The 24,056-nt window shown below is 49.6% G+C and overlaps 2 protein-coding genes across 2 annotated transcripts; one reads left to right on the top strand and one right to left on the bottom strand.

Moving 5' to 3' along the window:
- The first annotated feature begins 1,661 nt into the window (after positions 1 to 1,661).
- Positions 1,662 to 8,656, top strand: JTB (jumping translocation breakpoint). Its single transcript, XM_079958516.1, has 5 exons — positions 1,662 to 1,812; positions 3,363 to 3,403; positions 4,472 to 4,557; positions 6,263 to 6,342; positions 7,809 to 8,656. The coding sequence occupies exons 1-5, from the start codon at positions 1,685 to 1,687 to the stop codon at positions 7,963 to 7,965; spliced, it is 492 nt and encodes a 163-aa protein (XP_079814642.1). The 5' UTR covers positions 1,662 to 1,684; the 3' UTR covers positions 7,966 to 8,656.
- Positions 8,657 to 10,654: 1,998 nt separating this feature from the next.
- LOC307205767 (cocaine- and amphetamine-regulated transcript protein-like) lies at positions 10,655 to 18,871 on the bottom strand. Its single transcript, XM_079958547.1, has 3 exons — positions 18,398 to 18,871; positions 12,705 to 12,788; positions 10,655 to 10,938 (listed from the first exon to the last, which is right to left on the bottom strand). The coding sequence occupies exons 1-3, from the start codon at positions 18,533 to 18,535 to the stop codon at positions 10,831 to 10,833; spliced, it is 330 nt and encodes a 109-aa protein (XP_079814673.1). The 5' UTR covers positions 18,536 to 18,871; the 3' UTR covers positions 10,655 to 10,830.
- Between the last annotated feature and the right edge of the window lie 5,185 nt (positions 18,872 to 24,056).

Raw genomic sequence — 24,056 nt, 5'->3', positions numbered from 1 at the left:
TCCAGATGTTTTTGGGACTACAATTCCTATCATCCCTGACCACTGGTCCTGTTAGCTAGGGATGATGGAAGTTGTAGTCCCAAGTTGACTGTCTCAAGGCAAATCTTTAAAATGTAGTATAAACACTGACAACTGGGAAACACTGGCCTGCAAGCACTCCAGTTGGAGAACAGCCTTTACCAAAGGTGTCATGGGCTTTGAAGACACTCGAACTCAGGACGCAAGGGCAAAATGTGCTAGGAGGAAGGCACGCTTGGCAAATCCACACTGTGATCAACTCACGCCCGGAAACCTATGTCCCCACTGTGGAAGGATGTGTGGATCCAGAATTGGTCTCCACGGTCACTTACGGACTCATTGTTAAAACCGTGTTCATGGAAGACAATCTTACTCAGCTATGAGTGATCGCCAAAGAAGAAGAAGAAGAAGAAGTCCTAAAACATCTGGAGGGCCGAGTTTGGGATGCCTGGTTTAATTCATTTATTGCAAAACAATTTACATAAAACATAAACCAAAAAGCAACATAAACAAACCATAGACACTAACGGTAACAACATATCGTTTAACATTACACACACTGACTTCCGATTCACCTTATTGTACTTTTTACGCATTGTTGGTCTATACGCACTTCTTGTTGTTTTTTCCTGTTGCATATCAAGAGAAATTTTTGCTTTTACAATTTCTTTGTAATTCAAGATTCAGTCTGAATCTGTCAGGAGATTTGCATTGTCACAGTACTTTTTAAGACATTCTTTAAATATTATCCAATCCTTACTCACTTTCTGGTTTGATTTCCCTCTTATTCTCCCATTTATTTTCGCAAGTTCTAAATATTCTATCATCTTCCCTTGCCAGTCAATTTTTGTGGGGATTGAGTCACATTTCCAGTTTTTTGCTATTAAAGTTATAGCCGCTGTGGTTGCGTACTATTAAGTTGTGGGTGAACACATCAGACGACACAGCAATTCTTCCAAAGCAGCTCTTTATTTGTAAGCTGAAACAGAACTGAACTGAAGGGCTCAGTCAGCCTGCTTATATAGAGCTCCAGTACCTCGTTACTGTAACAACTTTCTAAAACTATCCAATCATTGAACGTCACTTTCGATCCTTCATTTGCATAACTATCTACAGTATCCATCCAATCACTGAACGTCACATTCGATCCTTCATTTGCATAACTATCTACAGTATCCATCCAATCACTGAACGTCACATTCGATCCTTCATTTGCATAACTATCTACAGTATCCATCCAATCACTGAATGTCACTTTCGATCCTTCATTTGCATAACTATCTACAGTATCCCCCTGCTGGCCCAGAGTGAGAACTTCAGTACATAACACGTACATTAAAAAAAGGTTCTAAAGTTTTTATGCTCCCTAGGCGCGAGGTTAGAGGACCTGATTATTTGAAACCCCCGCAGCAAAAGAAAGTGCCTCGTCCTCGTCACTCTCATCATTTCACTTCCCAACCATTTCCTACAAACTCTCAACAACCACTCTTTTGCCCCGCACATGGCGGCTCCTCCCAGCTGCGGCAGAGGACCGGAAATCACTATAAAGGCATCATAGAGACTGGGCTGAAACCTCTTTGAGGCAGAACTGAACTCCCCTCCCCGGAATCGGCCCGCGCGTGCGCAGTGCGTGCGTAAGGGGGCAAACAACAACCTTCTTCCCAGAATGCCCCGCGTGAGCGTTATGAGTGAGGCGGAAGTAGGTGCCGGGAAGCCCCGCCTCATAACAATGATGGGGCCAAGATGGCGCCTGGCTATAGCTGCGCTTGTGGGCTTCGTCGTTGCTGCCCCCGGGTAAGTTATGAGGGGCTAAGGGTGGGTGGAGGGCCTCGGGCATTTTTGGGGAAGGGGAAAGTGGGGCTTCCAAGTGAATGGTGGTCACCTGAGCGCCGCAAGGATGAGTCCACACTGTACCTTTAAATAATCGCTTTTATACTATTTTATATGGCTTCCCCGCAAAGAATTCTGGGAGATGTAGTTTGCTAAGGGTGTTGAGAGCCCTTAGGTGACTCGCCTATTCCCCCCCCCCCCAGCTACAATTCCCGGAGTGGTTTAGCAAGCACTCTCTCTTCTTTGGGAGCTCTGGAAAATGTAATTATGGGAGAAGAATTTGATAAACAAATAATAATAGAATTATAGAGTTGGAAGGGTCCCTGAGATTCATCTAGTCCAATCCCTGGCAATGCAGGATTGGACATTCGTTTGAAATGTTATAAATACCACCGCCCTGACTCTGGGGCGGGGTTGCAGTTTTGCGAAAAGATTCGACTGTAACCTATTGCTTTGCAGTAAACAACAATGGACTCCTAACTCCTCTTGACTCTCGAGTTGTATTGCCGTAGCTCAGAAGATAATGGGACGTGGATGGCGCTGTGGGTTAAACCACAGAGCCTAGGACTTGCCGATCAGAAGGTCGGCGGTTCGAATCCCCGTGACGGGGTGAGCTCCCATTGCTCAGTCCCTGCTCCTGCCAACCTAGCAGTTCGAAAGCACGTCAAAGTGCGAGTAGATAAATAGGTACCGCTCCAGCGGGAAGGTAAATGGCGTTTCCGTGCGCTGCTCTGGTTTGCCAGAAGCGGCTTAGTCATGCTGGCCACATGACCCGGAAGCTGTACGCCAGCTCCCTCGGCCAGTAAAGCCAGATGAGTACCGCAACCCCAGAGTCGGCCACGACTGGACCTAATGGTCAGGGATCCCTTTTAACTCAGAAGATAAGCCATTTTTGGCTTACAACATTAAGATTAAGCGTCTGATGCTCTGCTGCAAGTCGTGTCTAAGAAAGAAAACGAGAGGAAAATGACCCTCTGCACCTGACGAGATATTTTATCTTAGGTGCATTACTGAAGGCAGCAACCAACACTAAAGATTCTCTAAATGCATTTGCCTGGAACCATGTTCACACCATACATTGAAAACAGTGAGATATCACTTTAAAAAGTAATGGCTCCCCCCCTTACCCCCTAAGCTACAAAGTCTCAAGCCTTGCGCTTTTGCGGAAGCTGTGTGATTCTTCTTCACCAAGATTTGTTCTTCTTTGTATTTTGCAACGTGATCTTTAATTATTTTTCCACCAATTTAACTGGAGCTGACTCTGTTAATCAGATGATGGGGACAAACTTGTGGGAGAGCTGTGGCTTTTATGCCCTACCTGTGGACTTCATTGGAGCAACAGATTGGTCACTGTGAGAAACGGCACTAGATAGGCTTTTGGTTTTATCCACCAGGACTGCCCCCAATTGTCTTTAAAGTGACAGATTAGCCTGTTGTCCCCATTACCTCTCATTTTGATCTCTCTGCAATGTTCTCTCTCTCTCTCTCTCCTTCTTTTTCTGTCCTGTTTGCAGGTTGGCTGAAGTGGCTTTGGAAAGTGATGGGAAAAACCCAGGTGAGAGAGCATAATTGTATCTGTTTTGGCTATGTGAGTTTGTGTTGTAGTTTGCTTTCTAGTTTTTTTTTTGTCTGGAAGAACCGAGGTGGAGTGGAGGGCAGGAAAGGTATCATAAAATGGTGCTGAAAAAGATCTGAATGTGTGTCATTCCCTGGCTGTGTGGCCCTTAATTTTCTCAAAACACCCTTGAGTATGATGCTCAGCAGAATGTAAGGAGAGCCCTATGGCTGGATCAGGCCAGTGGCCCATCTAGTCCATCATCCTGTTCTTACGGTAGCCAACCAGATCTCTTGGAAGCCTGACATCAATAGTTCTCTGCCCACCTTCAAAATTCCTAGCATATAATGCTCTAAAGTATTGCCGCTTCTGACAGTAGAAGCAGAACGTTGCCATTGTGACTAGTAGCCGTTGATAGCCTTTGTTGTTGTTGTTTAGTCGTGTCCGACTCTTTGTGACCCCCTGGAGTCTTCTCTTCTCATGAGGTGGCCAAAGTCTTGGAGCCTCAGCTTCAGGATCTGTCCTTCCAGTGAGCATTCAGGGCTGATTTCCTTCAGAATGGATCGGTTTGATCTTCTTGCAGTCCATGGGACTCTCAAGAGTCTCCTCCAGCACCAGAATTCAAAAGCATCAATTCTTTGGCTATCAGCCTTCTTTATGGTCCAGCTCCGTGAATGTGTCTAATCATTTTTTGAGGCCATCCAAATTGACGGCTATCTCTGCTTCCTGCAGGAATGAGTTCCGCAGGTTAACTGTGCGCTGCGGATCAGGCCTGAATCTTCCAATGTTCAGCTTTATTGGATGCCTACGAGTTCTAATGTTATGATAGAGGGAGAAAACTAAGAGCAGTTCTGCCGGGTGAGGCCAATGGCCTATCTAGCCAGTAAGAACACTGATAGCATTTTCGTTCATGAATTTGCCTAAGCCTCTTTTAAAGCCATCCAAGTTAGTGCCCGTTGCCGCCGCTTGCGAGCGTGAGTTGTGTAGCTTAACTCTGCGCTGCATAAAGAGCTGTGTGTGTCTGTTTTGTTGAAGCTGACTCCTGATCTCCTCTTTGGCTTCCTGCAGCCAGTTTGCCTGGGGCCACGCCGTGTTGGCAAAGTGAGGATTTCGTGGTGACCCAGCAGTGCGCTCCCTGCCAGAGTTTTCAGGTGGTAAGTGAACCTCCCAACAGGAACAAAAAGTTGGGCAAGGGTAAAAATGAAACGCCTTAACTGCTTGCTAAAATATGTGCAAAAGAGATTGATATTCCCACTTTCAAACATACCGTATTTTTCGCCCTATAAGTCGCACTTTTCCCCCTCCAAAAATGAAGGGGAAATGTGTGTGCGTCTTATGGGGCGAATGCAGGCTCCTTGGCTTCAGCGATAGCAACGCGAAGCCTCCGAAGCCTGTGCTCCGGAGGCTTCGCATTGCTTCCGCTGAAGCCAGGAGAGTCTGCTCTTTGAGGCTGGCGGCGGGGAAAGCAGCGCTTCCCCCATGGCCAGCCCCAGAGGATGGGGGGGCAGCAGGAAGGCGCGCGATGCCTTCCCGCTACTCTCCAACCCTCCTGTGGGCTTTTGCGGGAGATGGGGGAATTCCCTCCCGCAAAAGCCGTGTGCTCTTTAAAGGGGCTCCGCGGCTTCTGCTGGCTTTTCTACGAGGGGGGGGGGAATTCCCCCACCTCCTAGAAAAACCCGCAGGAGCCACGCACCCTTTAAAGAGCGTGCCGCTCTTGGGGGCTTTTCCTCGAGGAGGGAGAAGGGACTGACTGGCCGTTTCAGTCCCTTCTCCCTCCTGGTCGAAAAGCCCGCAGGAGTCATGCTGGGCTTTTGTGGGAGGTGGGGGAATTCCGCCACCTCCCACAAAAGCAGGGAGAAGGTCCAGAGCTGCGGGGGGGGGGGTGTCATTTTTTTTACTTGATTTCCCCCCCTGAAAACTAGGTGCGTCCTATGGGCTGGTGCGTCCTATAGGGCGAAAAATACGGTATCTTATCCACTGTGGCGTTTAATGCCACAAAATAAGATAATGGACACAGAAGCTTCAATACAATAATAACACAGAAGGTAGAAAGATGTCAAGGCCAGTACTGAGCTCAGTATGGTTTACACCAGGGGTAGGCAACCTAAGGCCCGGGGGCCAGATCTGGCCCAATCGCCTTCTAAATCCGGCCCGCGGACAGTCCGGGAATCAGCGTGTTTTTACATGAGTAGAATGTGTGCTTTTATTTAAAATGCATCTCTGAGTTATTTGTGGGGCACAGGAATTCGTTCATTATTTCCCCCCAAAATATAGTCCAGCCCACCACATGGTCTGAGGGACGGTGGACAGGCCCCCTGCTGAAAAAGGTTGCTGACCCCTGGTTTACACTGACAGGTCCACGGTTCTCCAGAGTATCAGATGGAGAATCTTTCCTAGCCCTACAGGCAGATCTCAGGGGTTGAACCTGGGACCTTATGCATACAAACCAGATGCTTTTATCACTGATCTATACTGTATTCCTTCCTTAAAAAATAAAGGTGCTAGTCCTCAAGATTCTGAATAAAAGGCTAACTTAAATAGGAAGCTGCCTTAACAGTGACTCAGACCAGTGTCCATCAAGCTCATTATTGCCTTCAAACTGACTGGCAGGAGCACTCCAGGGATTCAGGCAGGGCTGTCTTTCAGCCCCAGAGATGCCATTGCGGGTTGAACCCGGGTCCTTTGTGTGATGCAAAGCCAATATTCTATTAAACCAGAATGGGGAAGGGGTGGGTTCCCCATGCCCCGGTCAGAAGTGATCAGCTCCTCGGTTGATTATTGCAACAGCTTTTCTGAAGCACTGAACTGCATGCGCTTGGCAGCTGTGTTATTTAATGAAACATGTGCTCTCGGTTGTAGAAAACGATGACAGAATGCCGCGTGACGGGCTTCATTGAGCAGATCAACTGCAGCGCTTCCAAGAAGGGAGAATACAAGAGGTGAGCTCACTGGGAGGAGGAGAGCAGTGTGCCTTGTCACCTGGGGTGCTGCCTCTGACAGTGGCCAGTAGCAGACCCTGCTGGAGCAAGGGGTGCTTACTAATGTCGCAGATCAGTTACACAGGAAGGCGGTGAAGGCGAGCCTCTGGCAGTGAGAGGCGGCCCTCCAAAGCTTTCTTATCTGGCCCTTAAGGCTCTCTTCAGGCCACACACCTCACCAGCCCTGATTCAAAGCCTCCTTGGCTGTTCCTGGCTGGGATGTGTCCCTGAAGTCTCTGATCTTGCCTCTTGCCTGCAATCTCTTACCTGCAATTCCACTGCCCTGCAACCCTTGCTGTAACTGATCCGCCATGGATGCTTTAGCTGAGATTCCCCCACTGCAGGGGGTTGGACTCAATGGCCCTCAGATGTGCTGCTAACAACTTCCTACTGAAGCAGGAAGGGCCCTGTAAGCCTCTGGGTTAAAGGGGGGGGGGGAAACATGGCAGTCTGAAAGCTGAGAAGCAAGAAGGTTTTTCTTCTCTTCTCTTCTCTTTTTGAATACCCCTGCCCAGCCAACCAGCTCTCCCGTCGGTCAGGAATACTCCCTCCCGTCCCTACCCTCCCGCTGGTTTTCTGTTCCTCCTGACAGACAGCATTCCATGGCCGCTGAGAAGGCTTGTTTTGCAGGGGGAACTAATCCCTGAAGATCCCACCCAATATTTGTTCTTCTGCAAACGCCAGAGTTTCCATGAGCTAGCTTTCATCTCGTTTCAGTACGTTTCTGAGCACAATTCAAAGTATTGGTGCTAACCTTTAAAGCCCTAAACGGCCTCAGCCCAGTATACCTGAAGGAGCGTCTCCACCCCCATCGTTCTGCCCGGACGCTGAGGTCCAGTGCCGAGGGCCTTCTGGCTGTTCCCTCCCTGTGAGAAGCCAAGTTACAGGGAATCAGGCAGAGGGCCTTCTCGGTAGTGGCACCCGTCCTGTGGAACGCCCTCCCATCAGATGTCAAAGAGAAAAACAACTACCAGACTTTTAGAAGACATCTGAAGGCAGCCCTGTTTAGGGAAGCTTTTAATGTTTAATAGGTTATTGTATTTTAATATTCTGTTGGAAGCTGCCCAGAGTGGCTGGAGAAACCCAGCCAGGTAGGCGGGGTATAAATAATAAATTATTATTATTATTATTCTCAGTCCCTCTGCCCCTTTCAACCTTTAGTCACATAGCCGCGGTATTTGGCTCTTCAGTTTGCCACTAGAGGGAGCAGCCAGCCTGTTTTAACCCACCTCTCTGATGCGTTCTGTGCTTCGACTTGCAGGTGAAGGGCCTAACCAACACCCCTTTCCAGCCATCCCTGTCTCCCTTACGCTGTTGTGTCGTGTGGGGCATCTTGGGATGGGAACGCACACCACTCCCTTCTGCATGCTCCCTCCTCTGTGTCTCCGTCAGCAGAGGGTCGTGCTCATCTTGCCTTCTCCTTGCAGCTGCCGTTCCATGGAGATGGAAGCTCGCATCTTCTGGAAGTTCGAGGGCGCCATGCTTGGCGTGGCGGCCGTCTTCGCCCTGCTGGTGGTATGTCGGCAGCGCATGCTCGACCGCAGAGCCTTGGAGAAAGTGCGCAAGCAGATAGAATCCATCTAGTGGCGCCGGGGTCTCTCGCCGCTCTTTTCGGAACAGAACCTAGCGGCAGCGGTTGGGGGGCAGCGGTGGGAACGAATCTTCCATTGGACTGTGTGGAGGAGAGAACGGGCACCCCGGCCTCATTGGAAAGTATTTGCCCCTCTTCACTTCTGGCCACTAGGGAATGCTGCTTCCCACACCTGGGACCTAAAGGCACTTGGACTGAAACTGTTGCATTGAAACACGGGCAACTTGCTTTGTTTTCTGAACACCCTGGGCACTTGTACGAAGAACAGTCCCGCTCCCCACATTGTCTGTGGTGCATCCTGACTTGGTTTGCTGCGTGGCCTCAATCTGTTGCAAACTCCTCGGCCTCTCTAGACTGTGTTGGATTCAAAGGAGCAAGGCCGGCACCTCCCTAGTCATACCACTGTTTTATTAAAGACCAGAAACCCCAGCGAGCATCTCTAAATCTTGTAAGGAAAGTGACTGATCTCTGCCCTTATTCATGCAGTTCCAAAGCCCTTTCATTTTGAGGGTGTGGAAAATGTAGCTCTATTTTGGCTTTTTAAAAAAGCCGTCCTGCGTATTGTCTGGGGTGGGGTGGGGGGTGCCGCCAGAACTTTACTGTGGCTTATTTAAACAGCCGTCCCTACAGGATTCCTCTGTAAGAAACCTCAATGTGATTAAAAGCACGATGAAGCTTTCCGAACGTGCGTGCTCTGCTTTGTAACCGGTGCTGGCAAATAGATTTTTCCTTTCTTTTTCTGTGCTGGCAGATTTGTGTGGCCCAGCAGAAGCCAAATGGGACAGAACTGGATCTGTTTAGCTTGGTGGAACTGAGGCCAGAGCAGGCATTCTGCATTTGAAAAAAAACTGGGGAGCAGAGATGGTAAAGGGAGGAATGGGGCACCTTGGTGAAACCTCTATGCCTTGGGTTTGGCTACAACTTTTGCATTTTGTCAGCTTGGCCTGCATACACACCACACATTTAATGCCCAGGGCTCCCCCAAAGCATCCTGGGAGATGTAGTTTACCCACCACAGAATTACCCTTAAAAAACTACAGTTCCCAGGATTCTTTTTTGGGTGGGTGGGTCATGCCCAGAGCCCTGGGCTTGAGAGGCCAGGGAATTTAGGCCTTCCATTGTCGTGGGGCGATGCGGTTTGTGAGTGGGCAAGAGTGACAAAAAGCCCAGTGCCTCAAGCCCACCTCTCTTTCTGATTTTTGTGTGTGTGGAACACCCGTGAAATCAAAAGCAATGTGTGAAAATTTGCAGGCTGCACACTCGTCTTTGAGTGCAGAAGCTCTCGGGTTCACCCTCTGGCATCGCCAGGTAGGGCTGAGAGAGACTTGGAGGGACTCTACCTGTCAGTGTAGACAAAGCTGAGCTAGATGGAGCAATGGCCTGACTCGAAATTAGGTGGCTTCCTATGTTCTTCTGTGTTAAGAGGGGCCACTGGGAGTTCCTGGCACAAGAGCCCCAAATCTTTGAAACCCAAAGGCGGGTGGGAGTAGCTAGAAGCAAACTCCCAAGTGTCGTTTGCATTGTGAGGTTACTGATCCCCACTGGATGAAATCAAAGGCCTCTGTGTCACGCACAGCCTCCTATTGCTTTCACTGACCAGCCAGAAGGTACTAAATAGTCAATACACAGGGCAGGAATTGAGTAGTCCTCTTCTGGGAAAGTGCATGGGCACTGAGGGGATGTGAGCCTTCAAGATTAGGGTGGCTGGACGGTTTGCTAGCAGCTGCAAGCCTGACCAGGGCATCTCAACCCAGACCTGCCAGTCTAGCATTTAATAAAACCACGAAATGGTTGTGAAGCACCTCTTGCTTTTTGCTGCTGCTAGTGATGTGGTATGCATTCCTTGCGCTAATGTTCATCGTGTTCATTGTGGCTGGAGAAATGTACCTCTGCCGTCCAGGATCACAGCGCCAGGCAGGCTCCCTTGGTTATCTCCCGCTTGGACTACTGCAATGCGCTTTACGTGGGGCTACCTTTGAAGGTGACCCGGAAACTACAACTAATCCAGAATGCGGCAGCTAGACTGGTGACTGGGAGCGGCTGCCGAGACCACGTAACACCAGTCCTGAAAGACCTACATTGGCTCCCAGTACGTTTCCGAGCACAATTCAAAGTGTTGGTGCTGACCTTTAAAGCCCTAAACGGCCTCGGTCCAGTATACCTGAAGGAGAGTCTCCACCCCCATCGTTCTGCCCGGACACTGAGGTCCAGCTCCGTAAGCCTTCTGGCGGTTCCCTCACTGCGAGAAGCAAAGCTACAGGGAACCAGGCAGAGGACCTTCTTGGTGGTGGTGCCTGCCCTGTGGAATGCCCTCCCATCAGATGTCAAAGAGATAAACAACTACCTGACATTCAGAAGACATCTTAAGGCAGCCCTGTTTAGGGAAGTTTTTAATGTGTGACATCTTAGTGTATTTTTGAACTTTGTGGAAGCCACCCAGAGTGTCTGGGGAAACCCAGCCAGATGGGCAGGGTACAAATAATATATTATTATTATTATTATTATTATTATTATTATTATTGGTATACATCTGAATCTTTTGTATTTTAAATATATGATTTCCCTTTTCCTGGTCTTACAGCCATTCAGGCTGTGTCACCCACCTCCTTTAACCCGAATTATTGCCCCCTCCCTTTAGCACCCACCCATAGATTTCCAGAAAAAAACCCACTTTGCACATGCTCAGAAGCTCCCTTTTATTTCTTCCCCGGCCCGGTTCCAGGGTTCCGTTGAAGCTTGCCCAATTCCCCAGATCACAACCTGCCCCCTCATGGAGCTGGTGCGTTGCAATGATGCAGGAAGCGGGAAGTCGCCGACACAGGTGGGGAGGGACAGGTGTGGCGCGAAATCCCATAATTTCACAAGCACTTGAGGAGGAAAGCATTGCAGGCTGATCCGCGGGGGCAGTTGCAGAGTTTGCCGATCCGGGCGCCTTTCCTGACGGCACACAGGTCACCGAAGGAACACTGTGAGAAAAGGATGGTTGAAAAAGTCAATCCCTCTTCCCAGGGAACTCTGGGAATTGTAGTTCTGGGGGTGGGAGAGCAGGGCTCTCCTCCTGAGAACTCGGTGCCCATAACAAACTACAGTTCCCAGGTGTCTTGACCATTCCTGGACCAATGAGGACAAGCGACTGGAATTTAATTTGAGCACCCCACAGTTCACCGGAAGCTGTTTTAACTGTTCCCATCGCTATTGAGGGCCTTCTCCGTGATGGCTCCGACCTGGTGGAATGCTCTGTCCCATGAGACCAGGGCCCTGCAGGGTTTAACGTCCTTCTGCAGGGCATGTAAGACAGAGCTTTTCCACCTGGCTTTCAATTTGAACTTAGCCTGATCTCTTATTCCCCTTCCTTCCTTCCCTCCCCCTTCCCTTTTTATGAAGATTACCTGCTCTGGGATCCCACAGCTAATTCTCCCCTGGTCTCCTCACTGGCCCAAATAGGACTAATTTAGCCAGCCAGCCCTGGTGATCATCTAATGTTTATTGAATGGATTCCCCTCCCCCCCAAATTGATTTTTGAATTCTGAATTTATTGTTCACATTTTATACTGTATTTTATGCTGGTTTCTGTTGCATCAATTAAGTGTTTTAAATTTGTTGTTAGCTGCCCTGAGCCTGGTTTTCTGAACCGGGAAGGGCGGGGTATAAATAAAAATTTATTATTATTATTATTATTATTATTATTATTACAGCCCCCTCCTTGAGCGGGGAGACAATGGCAAGGTGGGCTGGGAAGGCGTTTCTGAAGACCACCTCTGGGAGCTCCACAGGCTCTCCAGAACCTCCTAAAGCTCCTCTCTCGAGGACGACTCCTTTCCCCCTTGCTCTGGCTGCACGGTCTTCCTGATCGTGGCCCCCTTCTTCCTCCCATGATGCCAGCTGCCTCACGGGGGGGGGGGGGCACAGAACCTCACTCCTCCCAGATCATCCTCCCTCCCTGTCTCTTCTGCCCGCACATTCCTGCCTGTCTCAGGCTCCTGCCCACCCTGGCCATCAGGAGTCTTGGGGGGGGGGGAGAGAGACATAACTCTTTAAACCAGGCTTCCTTAATCTAAGCCCTGCAGATGTTTTTGGCCTGCAACTCCCATGATCCCTAGCTAGCAGGACCAGTGGTCAAGGGTGCTGGGAATTGTAGTCTCAAAACATCTGGAGGGCCGAGGTTGAGGAAGCCTGCTTTAAACTTTGCCCAGTGATTTAATTCGTGCTGCCTTTGTCGAGGGAGGAAGAGAAAAGCAGAGCCAGGATTACTTGCCCCAAGCTGGCTCTAGTTCCGTCAGCCATTTGCTCTGGCGCCACCTGCTGTTGGGCTCCCAGCTTCGCCCCCTATCAAGCCCAATGGGCACCGGCCTCCCCTGGGTCTTTGTACAAGGGGTACACCATTGTTAAGGGTGGAGGGCGGACCAGTTTTGCTATTAATCCCTCTTCCCAGGGAACTCTGGGAATTGTATTTCTGTGAGGGAGATAAGGGTCCCCCCCTCACAATCCTCAGGGCCCTTAACAAACTACAGTTCCCAGAATCCTTTGGGTGAAGCAGTGCCTGTGTAAACTACAGTTCCCAGAATCCTTTGGGTGAAACTGTGCCTGTGTAAACTACAGTTCCCAGAATCCTTTGGGGGAAACCTTGCCTGTGTGAAGTGGGACAATACCGGTCCAACATTCGCACCAATCCCTCCCTCCCTGGCCCTCATCCCCTGCATTTATCGGCAACTATCCAGGCAGCGCCTGGTACCTTGGGAACTTGGTTGAATTTCTTCTCCCAAGTGGAGACCTTCTTATGTTGCAGCTTCTCTAGCACCTCCTGAAGTTCATCCAGCTAGAGAGGAAAGGAAGAGGTTGAGGAATTATTAAGGTGTGAGAAGAGTGTCTGGCGTGATTCCTGCTTCCATTATGGCTCACTGTTGTGACCCACTTTATTCTTGGCTCTCTCACTATGGCAGGGGTGTGGTGGAGGACCTGTGGCCCTCCAGGTGTTATTGGACTACAACCCCCATCATCCCTGAGCATCGGCCATGCTGGCTGGGGCTGATGGGAAGTGGAGTCCAGCGACATCTGGAGTTGTCAGAGTCTCCCCAACTTCTGCTGTAAGTAATGAGCACACATTATGGCCAAGTACTTGTAGGCCTCAATTGCTGTGTTGGTGTATGGCCAACAGTGTCTGGAGGACTTGAGCTATCCCATCCTTTTCCTAAGGACTAGAAACTTGATGGTTTTTGAAAGAAAAAAATGCACTTAACTTTTTTCGCTGGAGGGTTGGATCTTCCAGAGATCCATTTCTATGCATTTTTTTAAAGAATCTCGTCCTCAAGTGGATGCCTTCTGTACGTTGTTGAGACTTTTATCTCCCATCAGCCCCAACCAGCACAGCCAGGGATCACGGATGATGGGAGTTGTAGTCCAGCGACATTTGGAGGGTCAAAGGCGCCCTAACCCTGGCCTTCATCCCACCTAGTAAGAACTTGCATCTTCCCCAACATTTTTTCTGTTGTCCATTTAGGGGTCTCTTAATCACAAGATATTTAGGCAATTAATGGGCTTGGTTTCCATAACAGTGAAAAAAGAAGAAGTACCGGTACAGTGGTACCTCAGGTTAAGTACTTAATTCGTTCCGGAGGTCCGTTCTTAACCTGAAACTGTTCTTAACCTGAAGCACCACTTTAGCTAATGGGGCCTCCTGCTGCCACTGCGCCGCTGGAGCATGATTTCTGTTCTCATCCTGAAGCAAAGTTCTTAACCTGAGGTACTATTTCTGGGTTAGCAGAGTCTGTAACCTGAACCGTATGTAACCCGAGGTACCACTGTATTCCAAAGGCAAGGAAACACATACAGTTTGTTCTGGAGAGCCACGGGGCATGTTTTTTTCACACAGTGTAGAATCAGCAGTGGTTAGGTAATGTTATACTCTGGACTTAATGGTCTTGGGGGGGGGGTCATTAGATAGTAATGTGCATTACATTACCTCCTCCAAAATGTGCTCAGCCAGGCCTGGTGTATCAGGGGACCCTGGCTGCCCGCTCCACTGAGTGGGGCCCTGGACTTCTGCCCCGAAGTCCCACTCTGATGGCGCCAGTGTGGGGGGAGTACCACCCAGCTATCTACCAAAATCCTGCCCTGTCAGCATTGCAGAGCATAATAACTGTACTTCACTCACTGTCACAACATCTGCTGTGATGGCCGCTTACTTAAATGGAAAAATAAAATGAATAATCCATGCATTTGCCTGTCAACGGCTACTGCTCATGAACAATAGCTCTATGGAACCTGCTTCTGAATACCAAGTTCCTGGGGGGCAAGAGCTAGAGAAGGTCTGTTTCTTTATTGCCCTGCTTGCGGGCTTTTTGGAGGCTTCTGATTGGCTGCTGTGGCAGCGGAATGCTGGGCTAGATGGAATGTTGGTCTGATGCGGAAGGGCTCAGAGGCTTCTGATTGGCTGCTGTGGCAGCGGAATGCTGGGCTAGATGGAATGTTGGTCTGATGCAGAAGGGCTCAGAGGCTTCTGATTGGCTGCTGTGGCAGCGGAATGCTGGAAGGAATGGAATGTTGGTCGGATGCGGAAGGGCTCAGAGGCTTCTGATTGGCTGCTGTGGCAGCGGAATGTTAGGCTAGATGGAATTTTGGTCTGATAGGGAAGGGCTTCTCGGAGGCTTCTGATTGGCTGCTGTGGCAGCAGAATGCTGGAAGGGATGGAATGTTGGTCAGATGGGGAATGTCCAGAGGTTTGTGGCATTTGATGCACATAGCCCAGAGAAGTGGCAACTGGAGAAAAGGGTGTGGCTCATTGCTAGGGCATGCATCTTGCATGCAGAAGGTCCCAGGATCAACCCCCATCATCTCTGGGTAGGGCTTGGAGTGAACCCGGCCTGAAACCCTGGAGTGACCCTGCCAGTCAGTGTAGGCAATACTGAGCCAGATGGACCAATGATCTTCCTTGCTATAAAGGAGCATCCTCTGTTCTCATTATGGTCCCCAGTACCATCTTCAAATATTTGAAAGGCTCTTTCTTAGTTTAGAGCAAACTTGTTCTGTTTCCCCAGAACATAGGACCGGAACCAACACGTTCAAATTGCATGAAAAATAATTTGGAAATAGCCTGCTCCTCAATTTCAGCATTTTACTTCTCACCTGCCCCAATTTTTATGCTCCCCTCCCTGGAAAAATTATTGCAGATGTCCATGGGGGTCAGACTAGATGACCCTTGAACCGTCTCCCAACTCTGATCCTCTCTGCGCCTCTCTCTCTCTGCCTCTCTAACATTTTAACAGGGTTCTCTCCTCCCACCCCCAGTCAATAGCAAATGTTTACATTGATGAATCTAACAGACTAAGTGTGTCAGATCTGGATATTAGCAAAGGATTCTGTTCCTCAGCAAGTGGGGAGCATCTTCTGGTCTTGTTTGGCTCATATCCAAGAAATGATGCAATTGGTTCCATGTGATGGGTCCCGGTGGTACAAGCGGCAGCAGAGTCCCCCCCCCCCTCCCCAACCCTCTATCTCTGCCTCCTGTGGTTGCCTGGCCAACTTGGTCTAAGATAGATACATCCTCAAAGCAGTTTCTGATCCAGCATGTTTCATCTCCTGGCAGAATAAACACCCCAAATCACATGCTAAAATATGTCTCTGGATCCCTGGTTGCCAGCTCTGTTTCCCTCTCAAACCTACAAGTTCAGGTCAGCCTGGTTCTCGCTTGCAGATAAGATAGCGAAGAACGGGAGGTGGAGACCTGGTTGTGTTTCCTCTTACCGGTCCACAGCCGCGGTCAGACTCTGATCTGCTTCTAAAGAGCCACGTACTTCCCTTTGCAAGCGCTCTCTCATTCTCCCAGCCCCTTGGATGATCTTGCTGGCTTCCTTTGTCCTCACGCTCTCCTAAAGACTTGGACCAATTCCCGATTGAAGGCTAGATTGCATTTATATCCCCACCTTGCCAGAGGCGGTGTACATTTCCCTCCTCATTTAATCCCAACACAACAACCCTGTGAGGTAGGCGAGGCTGGGAAGCAGCAACTGTTCCAGGGTTGCCCAGCGAGCTTCATGGCTGAGAGGGGATTTGAACCCTGATCTCCCAGCTCTATTCTAACCACTACACCACACTGTCTTATTCTGAGTTGCGGCGGCAGCTCTGAAGTTGGAGCAAATGAAGAACATAACCCTCTCCTCCCTTGCACATCCCAGTAGACTGGTATTCGCTGACCCAAGGCTAGAGTGTAAGAAGAACCCTGGTGATTCTGAACTAAGGTCCATCGACCCCAGTATCCTGTCTCCTACAGTGGTCAGCTGGAAAGGATGAGGAACTTTTGGCTCTCCAGATGGGGCTAGACTCCAGTCGTCACCATGCCTTATTCTTGGCCCATTCCAGACAGGGGCTCATCTCATGGGAGTTTGAGCCCATCAATGTCCGGAGGACCACAGGTTCCACACTCCTAGCCTATGGGGTGTTATTATTATTTATTAAATTGGTAAACCATCCTATGCCTGCAGGACTCAGGGAGATTCTCAACAACAACAACAGCAACAAAAAACACATAATTGAAACAAGAACAACTCAATAATCCCACCCTGACACATTTTGATGTTGGTTAGTGCTGGAGGAGACTCTTGAGAGTCCCATGGACTGCAAGAAGATCAAACCTCTCCATTCTGAAGGAAATCAGCCCTGAGTGCTCACTGGAAGGACAGATCCTGAAGCTGAGGCTCCAAGACTTTGGCCACCTCATGAGAAGAGAAGACTCCCTGGAAAAGACCCTGATGTTGGGAAAGATGGAGGGCACAAGGAGAAGGGGACGACAGAGGACGAGATGGTGGGACAGTGTTCTCGAAGCTACCAGCATGAGTTTGACCAAACTGCGGGAGGCAGTGGAAGACAGGAGTGCCTGGCGTGCTCTGGTCCATGGGGTCATGAAGAGTCGGACACGACTAAACAACAACACATTTTGAAAGTGCATTGGATGTCAATCAGCCAAAGGCCTGGTTAAAGAGTAATATTTTCGCCTGGTGCTTAATGAAGGCTCCAGCCGAGCCGCCCTGGGGAGAGCATTCCACATGCAGGGAGCCACAGTAGAAAAGGTCCATTTTTGGGTTGCGGAGGTAGACTGCCTCTGAGACTGGAGGCTCCATTCTTAACAATCATGGCTGTTGGCCTAAGAAGTGCTTTGCTGGAGTGGACCAAAGGTACACAGACTCCATCCTGGAGGGCTTGAAGCTGAGTGGTAGACATTCCCCGTTCAATCCCTGGCATTTTCTGGTAAGCCTGGGATAGTCCCCTGCCTAAAACCCTGGAGAGCTGCTGGTGGTCAGTGCAGACAATATTGAGCTAGATGCACCAATGACTGGACTCAGTATAATACACGTTCTTTTTACATTCAGCCCTTTATCCAGAACCATGGAGCCGGAAATCTCACTTGATTCTTTAGGAGGACGACTGTGGAGCAGTTGCTTGGCATGCAGAAGGTTCCAGGTTCAAATCTCCGGCCTCTCTAGGGAGAGCTTGGGATGTCCCCTGCCTTGAACCCTGCAGAGCTGCTGCCAGTCAGTGTAGGCAATACTAACCTAGATGGACCAATGGTCTGACTCTGTATAAGGCAGTTTCCTACATTCTATAAGACGGGTCCTGCTCTTATTGTTATTATTATTATTTGCATTTTTATCCCACCTTCTCCCCAATACAGTGGTACCTCGGGTTAAGAACTTAATTCGTTCTGGAGGTCTGTTCTTAACCTGAAACTGTTCTTAACCTGAAGCACCATCTTAGCTAATGGGGCCTCCTGCTGCCACCGCACCACTGGAGCACGATTTCTGTTCTCATTCTGAAGCAAAGTTCTTAACCCGAGGTACTATTTCTGGGTTAGCGGAGTCTGTAACCCTGTAACCCGAGGTACCACTGTATAGGGATGTGCAACACATCCCGCTGGTTCTGCTCTATAGCACAAATCCATTAAGCGGACGTCTGTTTTGCTCTGGGGGTGGATATCCTTGGGTACCACCCTTTGGGTGTCAGTGTCATGGGATAGTCACCTCCAAATATCTCGAAGGATGGAAGATGGAGCAAGCTTATCTCCTGCTGCTCCGGAGCTCAGGACCTGAACCAAGGCATTTAAATCACAAGAAAGGAGATTCCGACTAAACATTTTTTTGGGGGAAACTTTCTGACGGGAAAAGCCGTTTGACAGGGGAACGGGCTAACTCAGAACTCTGCTGGGAGGTTTTCAAATTCTTTTAAGCTACGCTTCCCGCATGGCAGAGAGGGTTCGACTTAGATGACCCTGGGGGACCCCTCTCTACTCAACAATATACCAGGAAGGATTGCCTATGGGGTTCTCGAACCCCTCTGCGCATCCTTGCCCACCGGGTGCAATTTATCCGCTGCCCCCCCAGCACCGTGGCAGCCCACAGACGGGGACCACCCGCAGACCTCGCCTCTTTTACTCACCAGCTCCTTCTCATGCGCCTGGTAGGCATGCTTGAAAGGGAACTCCTGGGGTGCCCGGCCGGCTGTGGCGAGGCTTCTGTGTGCCGCCCAAATCAGGCAGAGCAGGAAGGCCACTGAGCCCAACTGGGAGCGGTCCATTGTGGACAGGATCCGAAAGAGCAAGCTGAAAGCTCAGGGCTGAGAGAGAGAGCAAGTCAGAGACTGTGAGCTCAGAGCCACAGGAGCTGTCCACAGTGCTGAAGTCTGATGCCTGTTTTTTTCTGGCTTAGCAGGAGAGCGAGCGAGCCTGTCAGCTTCCGAGCCAGGCGGAGGGGTGGGGGTTGTCTTGGGAAGAGAGGGGAGTGAGGTGCCCCCCCTCAGCCTGTGTCCCCACAGGAGGGGTGGGGAGGCATGTGGCAGTGGTGGGTGGGTGTGGGGAAGAGAGCTAGGCACACAGCTGGGTGCAAAATTGCTGCTGGCAGCCCCCAGGGGTGGGCGCTGCATGGGGTGCTTAAGCGGGAGAGGGGGGCCCCCCTCTGGCTATTTATCAGAGGTTTACTCTGCAAATTGCAATTTTGGCAAGCGGCGGGAAGCATTAGATTGAGCAGAGAGCCTCATCCATCATCTTGGCCGGGGGCCCAGCGCTTTGCTGGGAGCAGAATGGGCTGGGAATTAGCTCGCTCCCCCGCCCAATAACCGTTGATTCTGATGTTCCTCCCTGAGCATCTCTGAGCCTAATGATCTGCTATTATTCTGTCCTGTTATTATTAGAATTAATCATTGCTGGAGAGCGTCGCTGTGTCCAAAAGCGCTTAGAAATCCCGGCCTTGTTTATCTGTCTTCGTTCTCCCTCTCTCCCTCCCTATGCCCTCCTGTATTGAATGTCTAGAACACTTGCTTTGCATACAGAAGGGCCTGGGTTCATTCCTCAGCTAGGGCTTGTCTGAAGCCTTGGAGAGCTGCTGCCAGTCAGTGTAGGTAATTCTGAGCTAGATGGATCAATGGTCTGCTTCGGTAGGAAGCAGCTACCTATGTCCCTCTGTAAAGCAGCCCTTTACTCAGAACCATGAGGACTAGATCCTTAGAGTCATAGAATTGTAGAGTTGGAGGGTCATTTAGTCCAACCTTTAGCTAAAGAATCCATGACAGATGGCCATCCAACCTCTGCTTTAAAACCTCCTTTGAGAGCACACCACCTCCCGAGGGAGTCCATTCCACTGTCAAACAGTTGTCAGAAAGTTTTTCCTGATTTTTAGTTGGAATCTCCTTTGTTGTAACTGGAGGCCATTGGTTCAAGGTCCTACCCTCCAGAGCAGGAGAAAACAATCTTGCTCCATTTTCTATTGCAGGGACATCCAACTCTCAACAGACTGCGATCTACTCACAGTATAAAAAACTGGCAGTGATGTACCCATTGTCATTTGATGGATCAATGTTGCTGAGTTGTTGTTTTTTTAGGAAGCAAAGATATATGAATATATGAATGAATGAAACTGAATGAGCATTGCGATATACACAGAACATAATAAACAGTCGATTATATAAACACAGCTGAGGGTCCTGAATCCGCAGTCAAATAGTGGACCTTAATCTGATAATCCACTTTTTTTGCTAGGAAGCCAGAGCACTTGAGCTTTTTTTTTTTTAATTCTTTTTAATTTTTTTATTTTGTGGGGAAGGAGATCCCTGAGGGACCAGAGATCTACCAGGAACACCCCATGATCTACCAGTAGATCACGATCTACCTGTTGGACGTGCCTGTTCTATGGGACAGCCATTGAGATATCTGAAGACGGCAATCATATCTCCTCTCAGTCTCCTTTTCCAGGCTAAACATGCCCAGCTCCTTCAACCGTTCCTCATAAGCTTGGTTTCCGGACTCTTAGCCAATCTTGGTCGCCCTCCTCTGCGCACCTTCCAGCTTATCAATATCCTTCTTTAATTTTTAAGGAAAGGGTTGTGGGTCATAGCCAGAGCCACTGTTTTTTATACGTAGAAGGTCTCAAGTTCAGTTCCAAATTTCCAGGTAGGGGTGAGAATGGATGCTGCCCAAACAGCTCACTGGTTGGTTTCTGTCTCTGAAGCAGCAATTGAAAGGCAGGAAAAGAGAAGATCTGTTTGTCATCCATCCACCTTACCTGTCCTGCTCCCCCCACCCCCCGCCCTGCCTTAAGTTTCCCTCTGGCTAAACTCCCTTGCCTTGTACGTTAATCTCTATCCATTTATCCTTTTGACAATTTGATCTTTGCTTTCTTCAGAAAACATTTAATGATGCTCCAAGGCTTCACACACACACACAAACACACACACACACACACACACACACACACACACACACTTTCAAAGCAAAGTAATCAGTGTTATTGGGAGGGAGGTGGAAATCAGGGATCAGGATCGTGCCTTTTGCCAGTTAAGGTTGCCATATTAAATGAGCCAGTTTGCTCCTCTGTCAAGTTAATTGCCATATTAAATGAACCAGTTTGTTCTTCTGCCAGTTAAGCTTGCCAATTTAACCATCAGTGACTCATCAGTACCTCAGATTAGGAACTTAACTCGTTCTGGAGGTCCGTTCTTAACCTGAAACTGTTCTTAATCTGAGGTACCACTTTAGCTAATGGGGCCTCCCGCTGCTGCCGTGCCACTGAAGCACAATTTCTGTTCTCATCCTGAAGCAAAGTTCTTAACCCGAGGTACTGTTTCTGGGTTAGCGGAGTCTGTAACTTGAAGTGTCTGTAACCCTAGGTACCACTGTACAGGAGTTTGGGACACAGAGAAAAACAGGCCGCCGTTTCCAATGGACCCTGTACTAGTGAAATTCTCTCCTGCGAGGGAGATGTGCATCTCAGCCCCTTCTTCACCCACTTTTCATCAGGCCTTGAAAATCCCTCCTAGTTCAAGGAGGGCTGGGGTAACTTTCCTCAGCATGAGGGCCACATTTTCCTCATGGAAAACATTCCGGGGGCTGCATGTTTGTGGTGGGAGGGGCCAGGGTCAAAAAATGGGATGTCCTTAGGATGTCCCTATTTTAATTGGAGAAATGTTGGAGGGCATGGAGTTATCCGACCCCCGAGCCGCCTGAAGGCAATCCTGTATAGGGAAGGGTTTTTTAAAAAATCTTTAATGTCATATTATGTTTTAATATATGTTGGAAGCCGCCCAGAGTGGCTGGGGCAACCTAGTAAGATGTGTGGGGTATAAATAGTAAAATTACCATTATGGAATGGGACGTCCCTATTTTCATCAGAGAAATGTTGGAATGTATGCAAGTGGTGTTGTCACAGTTCAAGGATAAAGTCCAGCCAACCAAAAAACCCAGAGGAGTATGTGAAGCAGGTTTGATCTAGGAGAGTCCCAAGGGCCTGATAAAAAGGATTTTTTGGGGGGACGCATTTGCCCCACTGCAGCGCCTGAGACTTCTCAACCCTGAGTTAAATGTTGCTGTTGTGGCTCTGCTATTGATTTTGCTGTTGCTTTCTCTGTTTTAAATTGTTCGGAATTGTTTCTACTAGACTTGCTGTGCTGGACTCTAGAGTGTTGTTAGGTTCATTATCCTTTTAATGAATTGATTTCATCTTTACTTTGTGTCTTAAAAGCTGGCTTGGGAGGGCCTTGTCTCTGATATCACCATAAGCCTTCCGGCAGGAAGCAAGTATGTTAACCATCAGATCTGTTTCCATGCTCAGAAATCTTTGGAAATCTTTCACTCTGTTGGTGTAGGTAGGGAGATTAACAACAACACCCCCCAAACTACCATCACCTCTAAGTAAATCTTGCCTAATTTCTACCAGTCGTTCTGTTGTTGTCCCCATTCCCCGCACACTGTTCCCTGACCTATTTACTCTGCCTCCCTCTGCCAAGGGCAGGCTTCTGACATGTGGGTGATTACATAAGGGATGGAGAAAACCATAATCATGGATTCCTCCAGAGGATTAGGATTAATCACATCCTGCCAGAAGCAGGAAATTCAGACAGATTACAGGACCTGCAGCTCTGCTGCTGCAGGCTGGGTGGCTCTCTAGAGTGCCCCCTGCAGCTAGGAATGTAAAGAGACAGGGCCTTCTTGGTGGTGGCTCCACGGATATGGAATTCCCTCTCCTAGGAGCGCAGATGGCTCCTTCCTTGCAGGCCTCTGAATGGGCAATGAAGACACACTTGTTCCAGACGCCCTTTGAGGAAAGATGCAGTGGACATTCAAACCCATGGGGTCCTCCCCATGGACTACAAATCCCATCATCCCTGATGATTGGGCCGTACTGGCAAGGGCTGATATTCCAGCAACATCTGGAGGGCTGCAACTTCCCCATCTCTGTATAGGGTTTTAACCAGCCAAAGGGGTTGCTTGTTTGTTTGAATAGCTGTTTAAATTGGGAAAGGAGTACGACAAGGCTGTATATTGTCTCCCTGCTTATTTAACTTATATGCAGAATTCATCATGCGAAAGGCTGGGCTGGATGAATCCCAAACCGGAATTAAGATTGCCGGAAGAAATATCAACAACCTCAGATATGCAGATGACACAACCTTGATGGCAGAAAGTGAGGAGGAATTAAAGAACCTTTTAATGAGGGTGTGATGGCCTGGGATTCTGATTCAGAGGCTGAACCAGAGGAATCCCAGCCTGCACAGGAGTCCCCGCCTCCAGGGCCGGCTGAACTGGGGCAAGGCCTAGATTCTGAGGAGCCTGCACCTGTGTCAGATCCTCAAGAGCAGGCACCAGGTGAAACCCTTCTGGCCCCAGAGGTGCTTGAGGACTCAGTGGCTACAGGTGAGCCTCCTCCGGGGCCCAGTAACCCTTCGGCCTCTCCTGAACTACAGAGGCTTAGGGCAGAGAGGCGAAGGGAACTGGTTGCTCCCAGGAGGAGTGCTCGCCTTAAGGCCAGAGGAGGCGGGGCTCCTGGGGGCCGGGACCGCCCCTGGCCTTAGAAGAAGATAAAGGTCAGTCAGCCCGGTCCCAGGTTGCGGGAGCAACGTCGTTGTTGGCTTCAGACCTTCCAGTGTTCCTGTTCCCTGCTCGGCCTCCTGCTTCTGATCTTCCAGCGTTCCTGTCCCCTGCCCAGCCTTCTGCTTCTGACCTCCCAGCGTTCCTGTTCCCCGCCCGGCTCCCTGTTTCGGACCTCGCCTCTCATCTCGTGAACTCTGACTACGATCACGGTACCTTTCCCCCGGGCCCAGCACAGTTTGCTCCCGCCACCTCCCGCACTCCCTCTTTGTTGGGGTGCGTTCGGGAAGAGCCAGAAGCCATGGCTGACCAAGCGGCTACGCTGCTGGCAATAGCCCAGGAGAACCAGGCCTTGATTCACACCGTGCAGCAGCTCAGCAACACGGTTATGGCACTTCAGCAGCGCTTGGATGCCCTACCGGCTTCTGGGGCCGACGCCCCGGCTCCTGGCAAGTACCCAGTGGCTTTGCCTGAGAAATTTGATGGGGCCCCGGCCAGCTTTCCCATGTTCCTTGCCCAGGCCAAGCTGTATATTCAGGGGCGAGCCTGGAACTTCCCTGACGACCGCACCAAGGTGCACTTTTTGATTAGTTTGTTAAAGGACCAGGCGGCCAAGTGGGCGTTGCCACTACTCAGGCAAGACTCCCCCTTGCTGGCAGACTATACGGGGTTTTGCAATCTTTTGGAGGCCGCGTTCGGCAACCCCAGAAAGGGAGTCAAGCCAACCGGGCGATTCGGCGG

Source organism: Podarcis cretensis (genome assembly GCF_951804945.1).
Source record: "Podarcis cretensis genome assembly, chromosome: 16".
NCBI lineage: Eukaryota > Metazoa > Chordata > Lepidosauria > Squamata > Lacertidae > Podarcis > Podarcis cretensis.
This window is presented reverse-complemented; position numbering and strand designations above follow the sequence as displayed.

Coding starts and splice junctions, on each gene's coding strand:
- JTB (XM_079958516.1), top strand. CDS start 1,685: ATGCCCCGCGTGAGCGTTATGAGTGAGGCGGAAGTAGGTGCCGGGAAG. Junction 1,813..3,362: donor TTCGTCGTTGCTGCCCCCGG/GTAAGTTATGAG, acceptor TCCTGTTTGCAG/GTTGGCTGAAGTGGCTTTGG. Junction 6,343..7,808: donor AAGAAGGGAGAATACAAGAG/GTGAGCTCACTG, acceptor TTCTCCTTGCAG/CTGCCGTTCCATGGAGATGG.
- LOC307205767 (XM_079958547.1), bottom strand. CDS start 18,535: ATGGACCGCTCCCAGTTGGGCTCAGTGGCCTTCCTGCTCTGCCTGATT. Junction 12,789..18,397: donor AGGCGCATGAGAAGGAGCTG/GTGAGTAAAAGA, acceptor TTTCCTCTCTAG/CTGGATGAACTTCAGGAGGT. Junction 10,939..12,704: donor AATTCAACCAAGTTCCCAAG/GTACCAGGCGCT, acceptor CTTTTCTCACAG/TGTTCCTTCGGTGACCTGTG.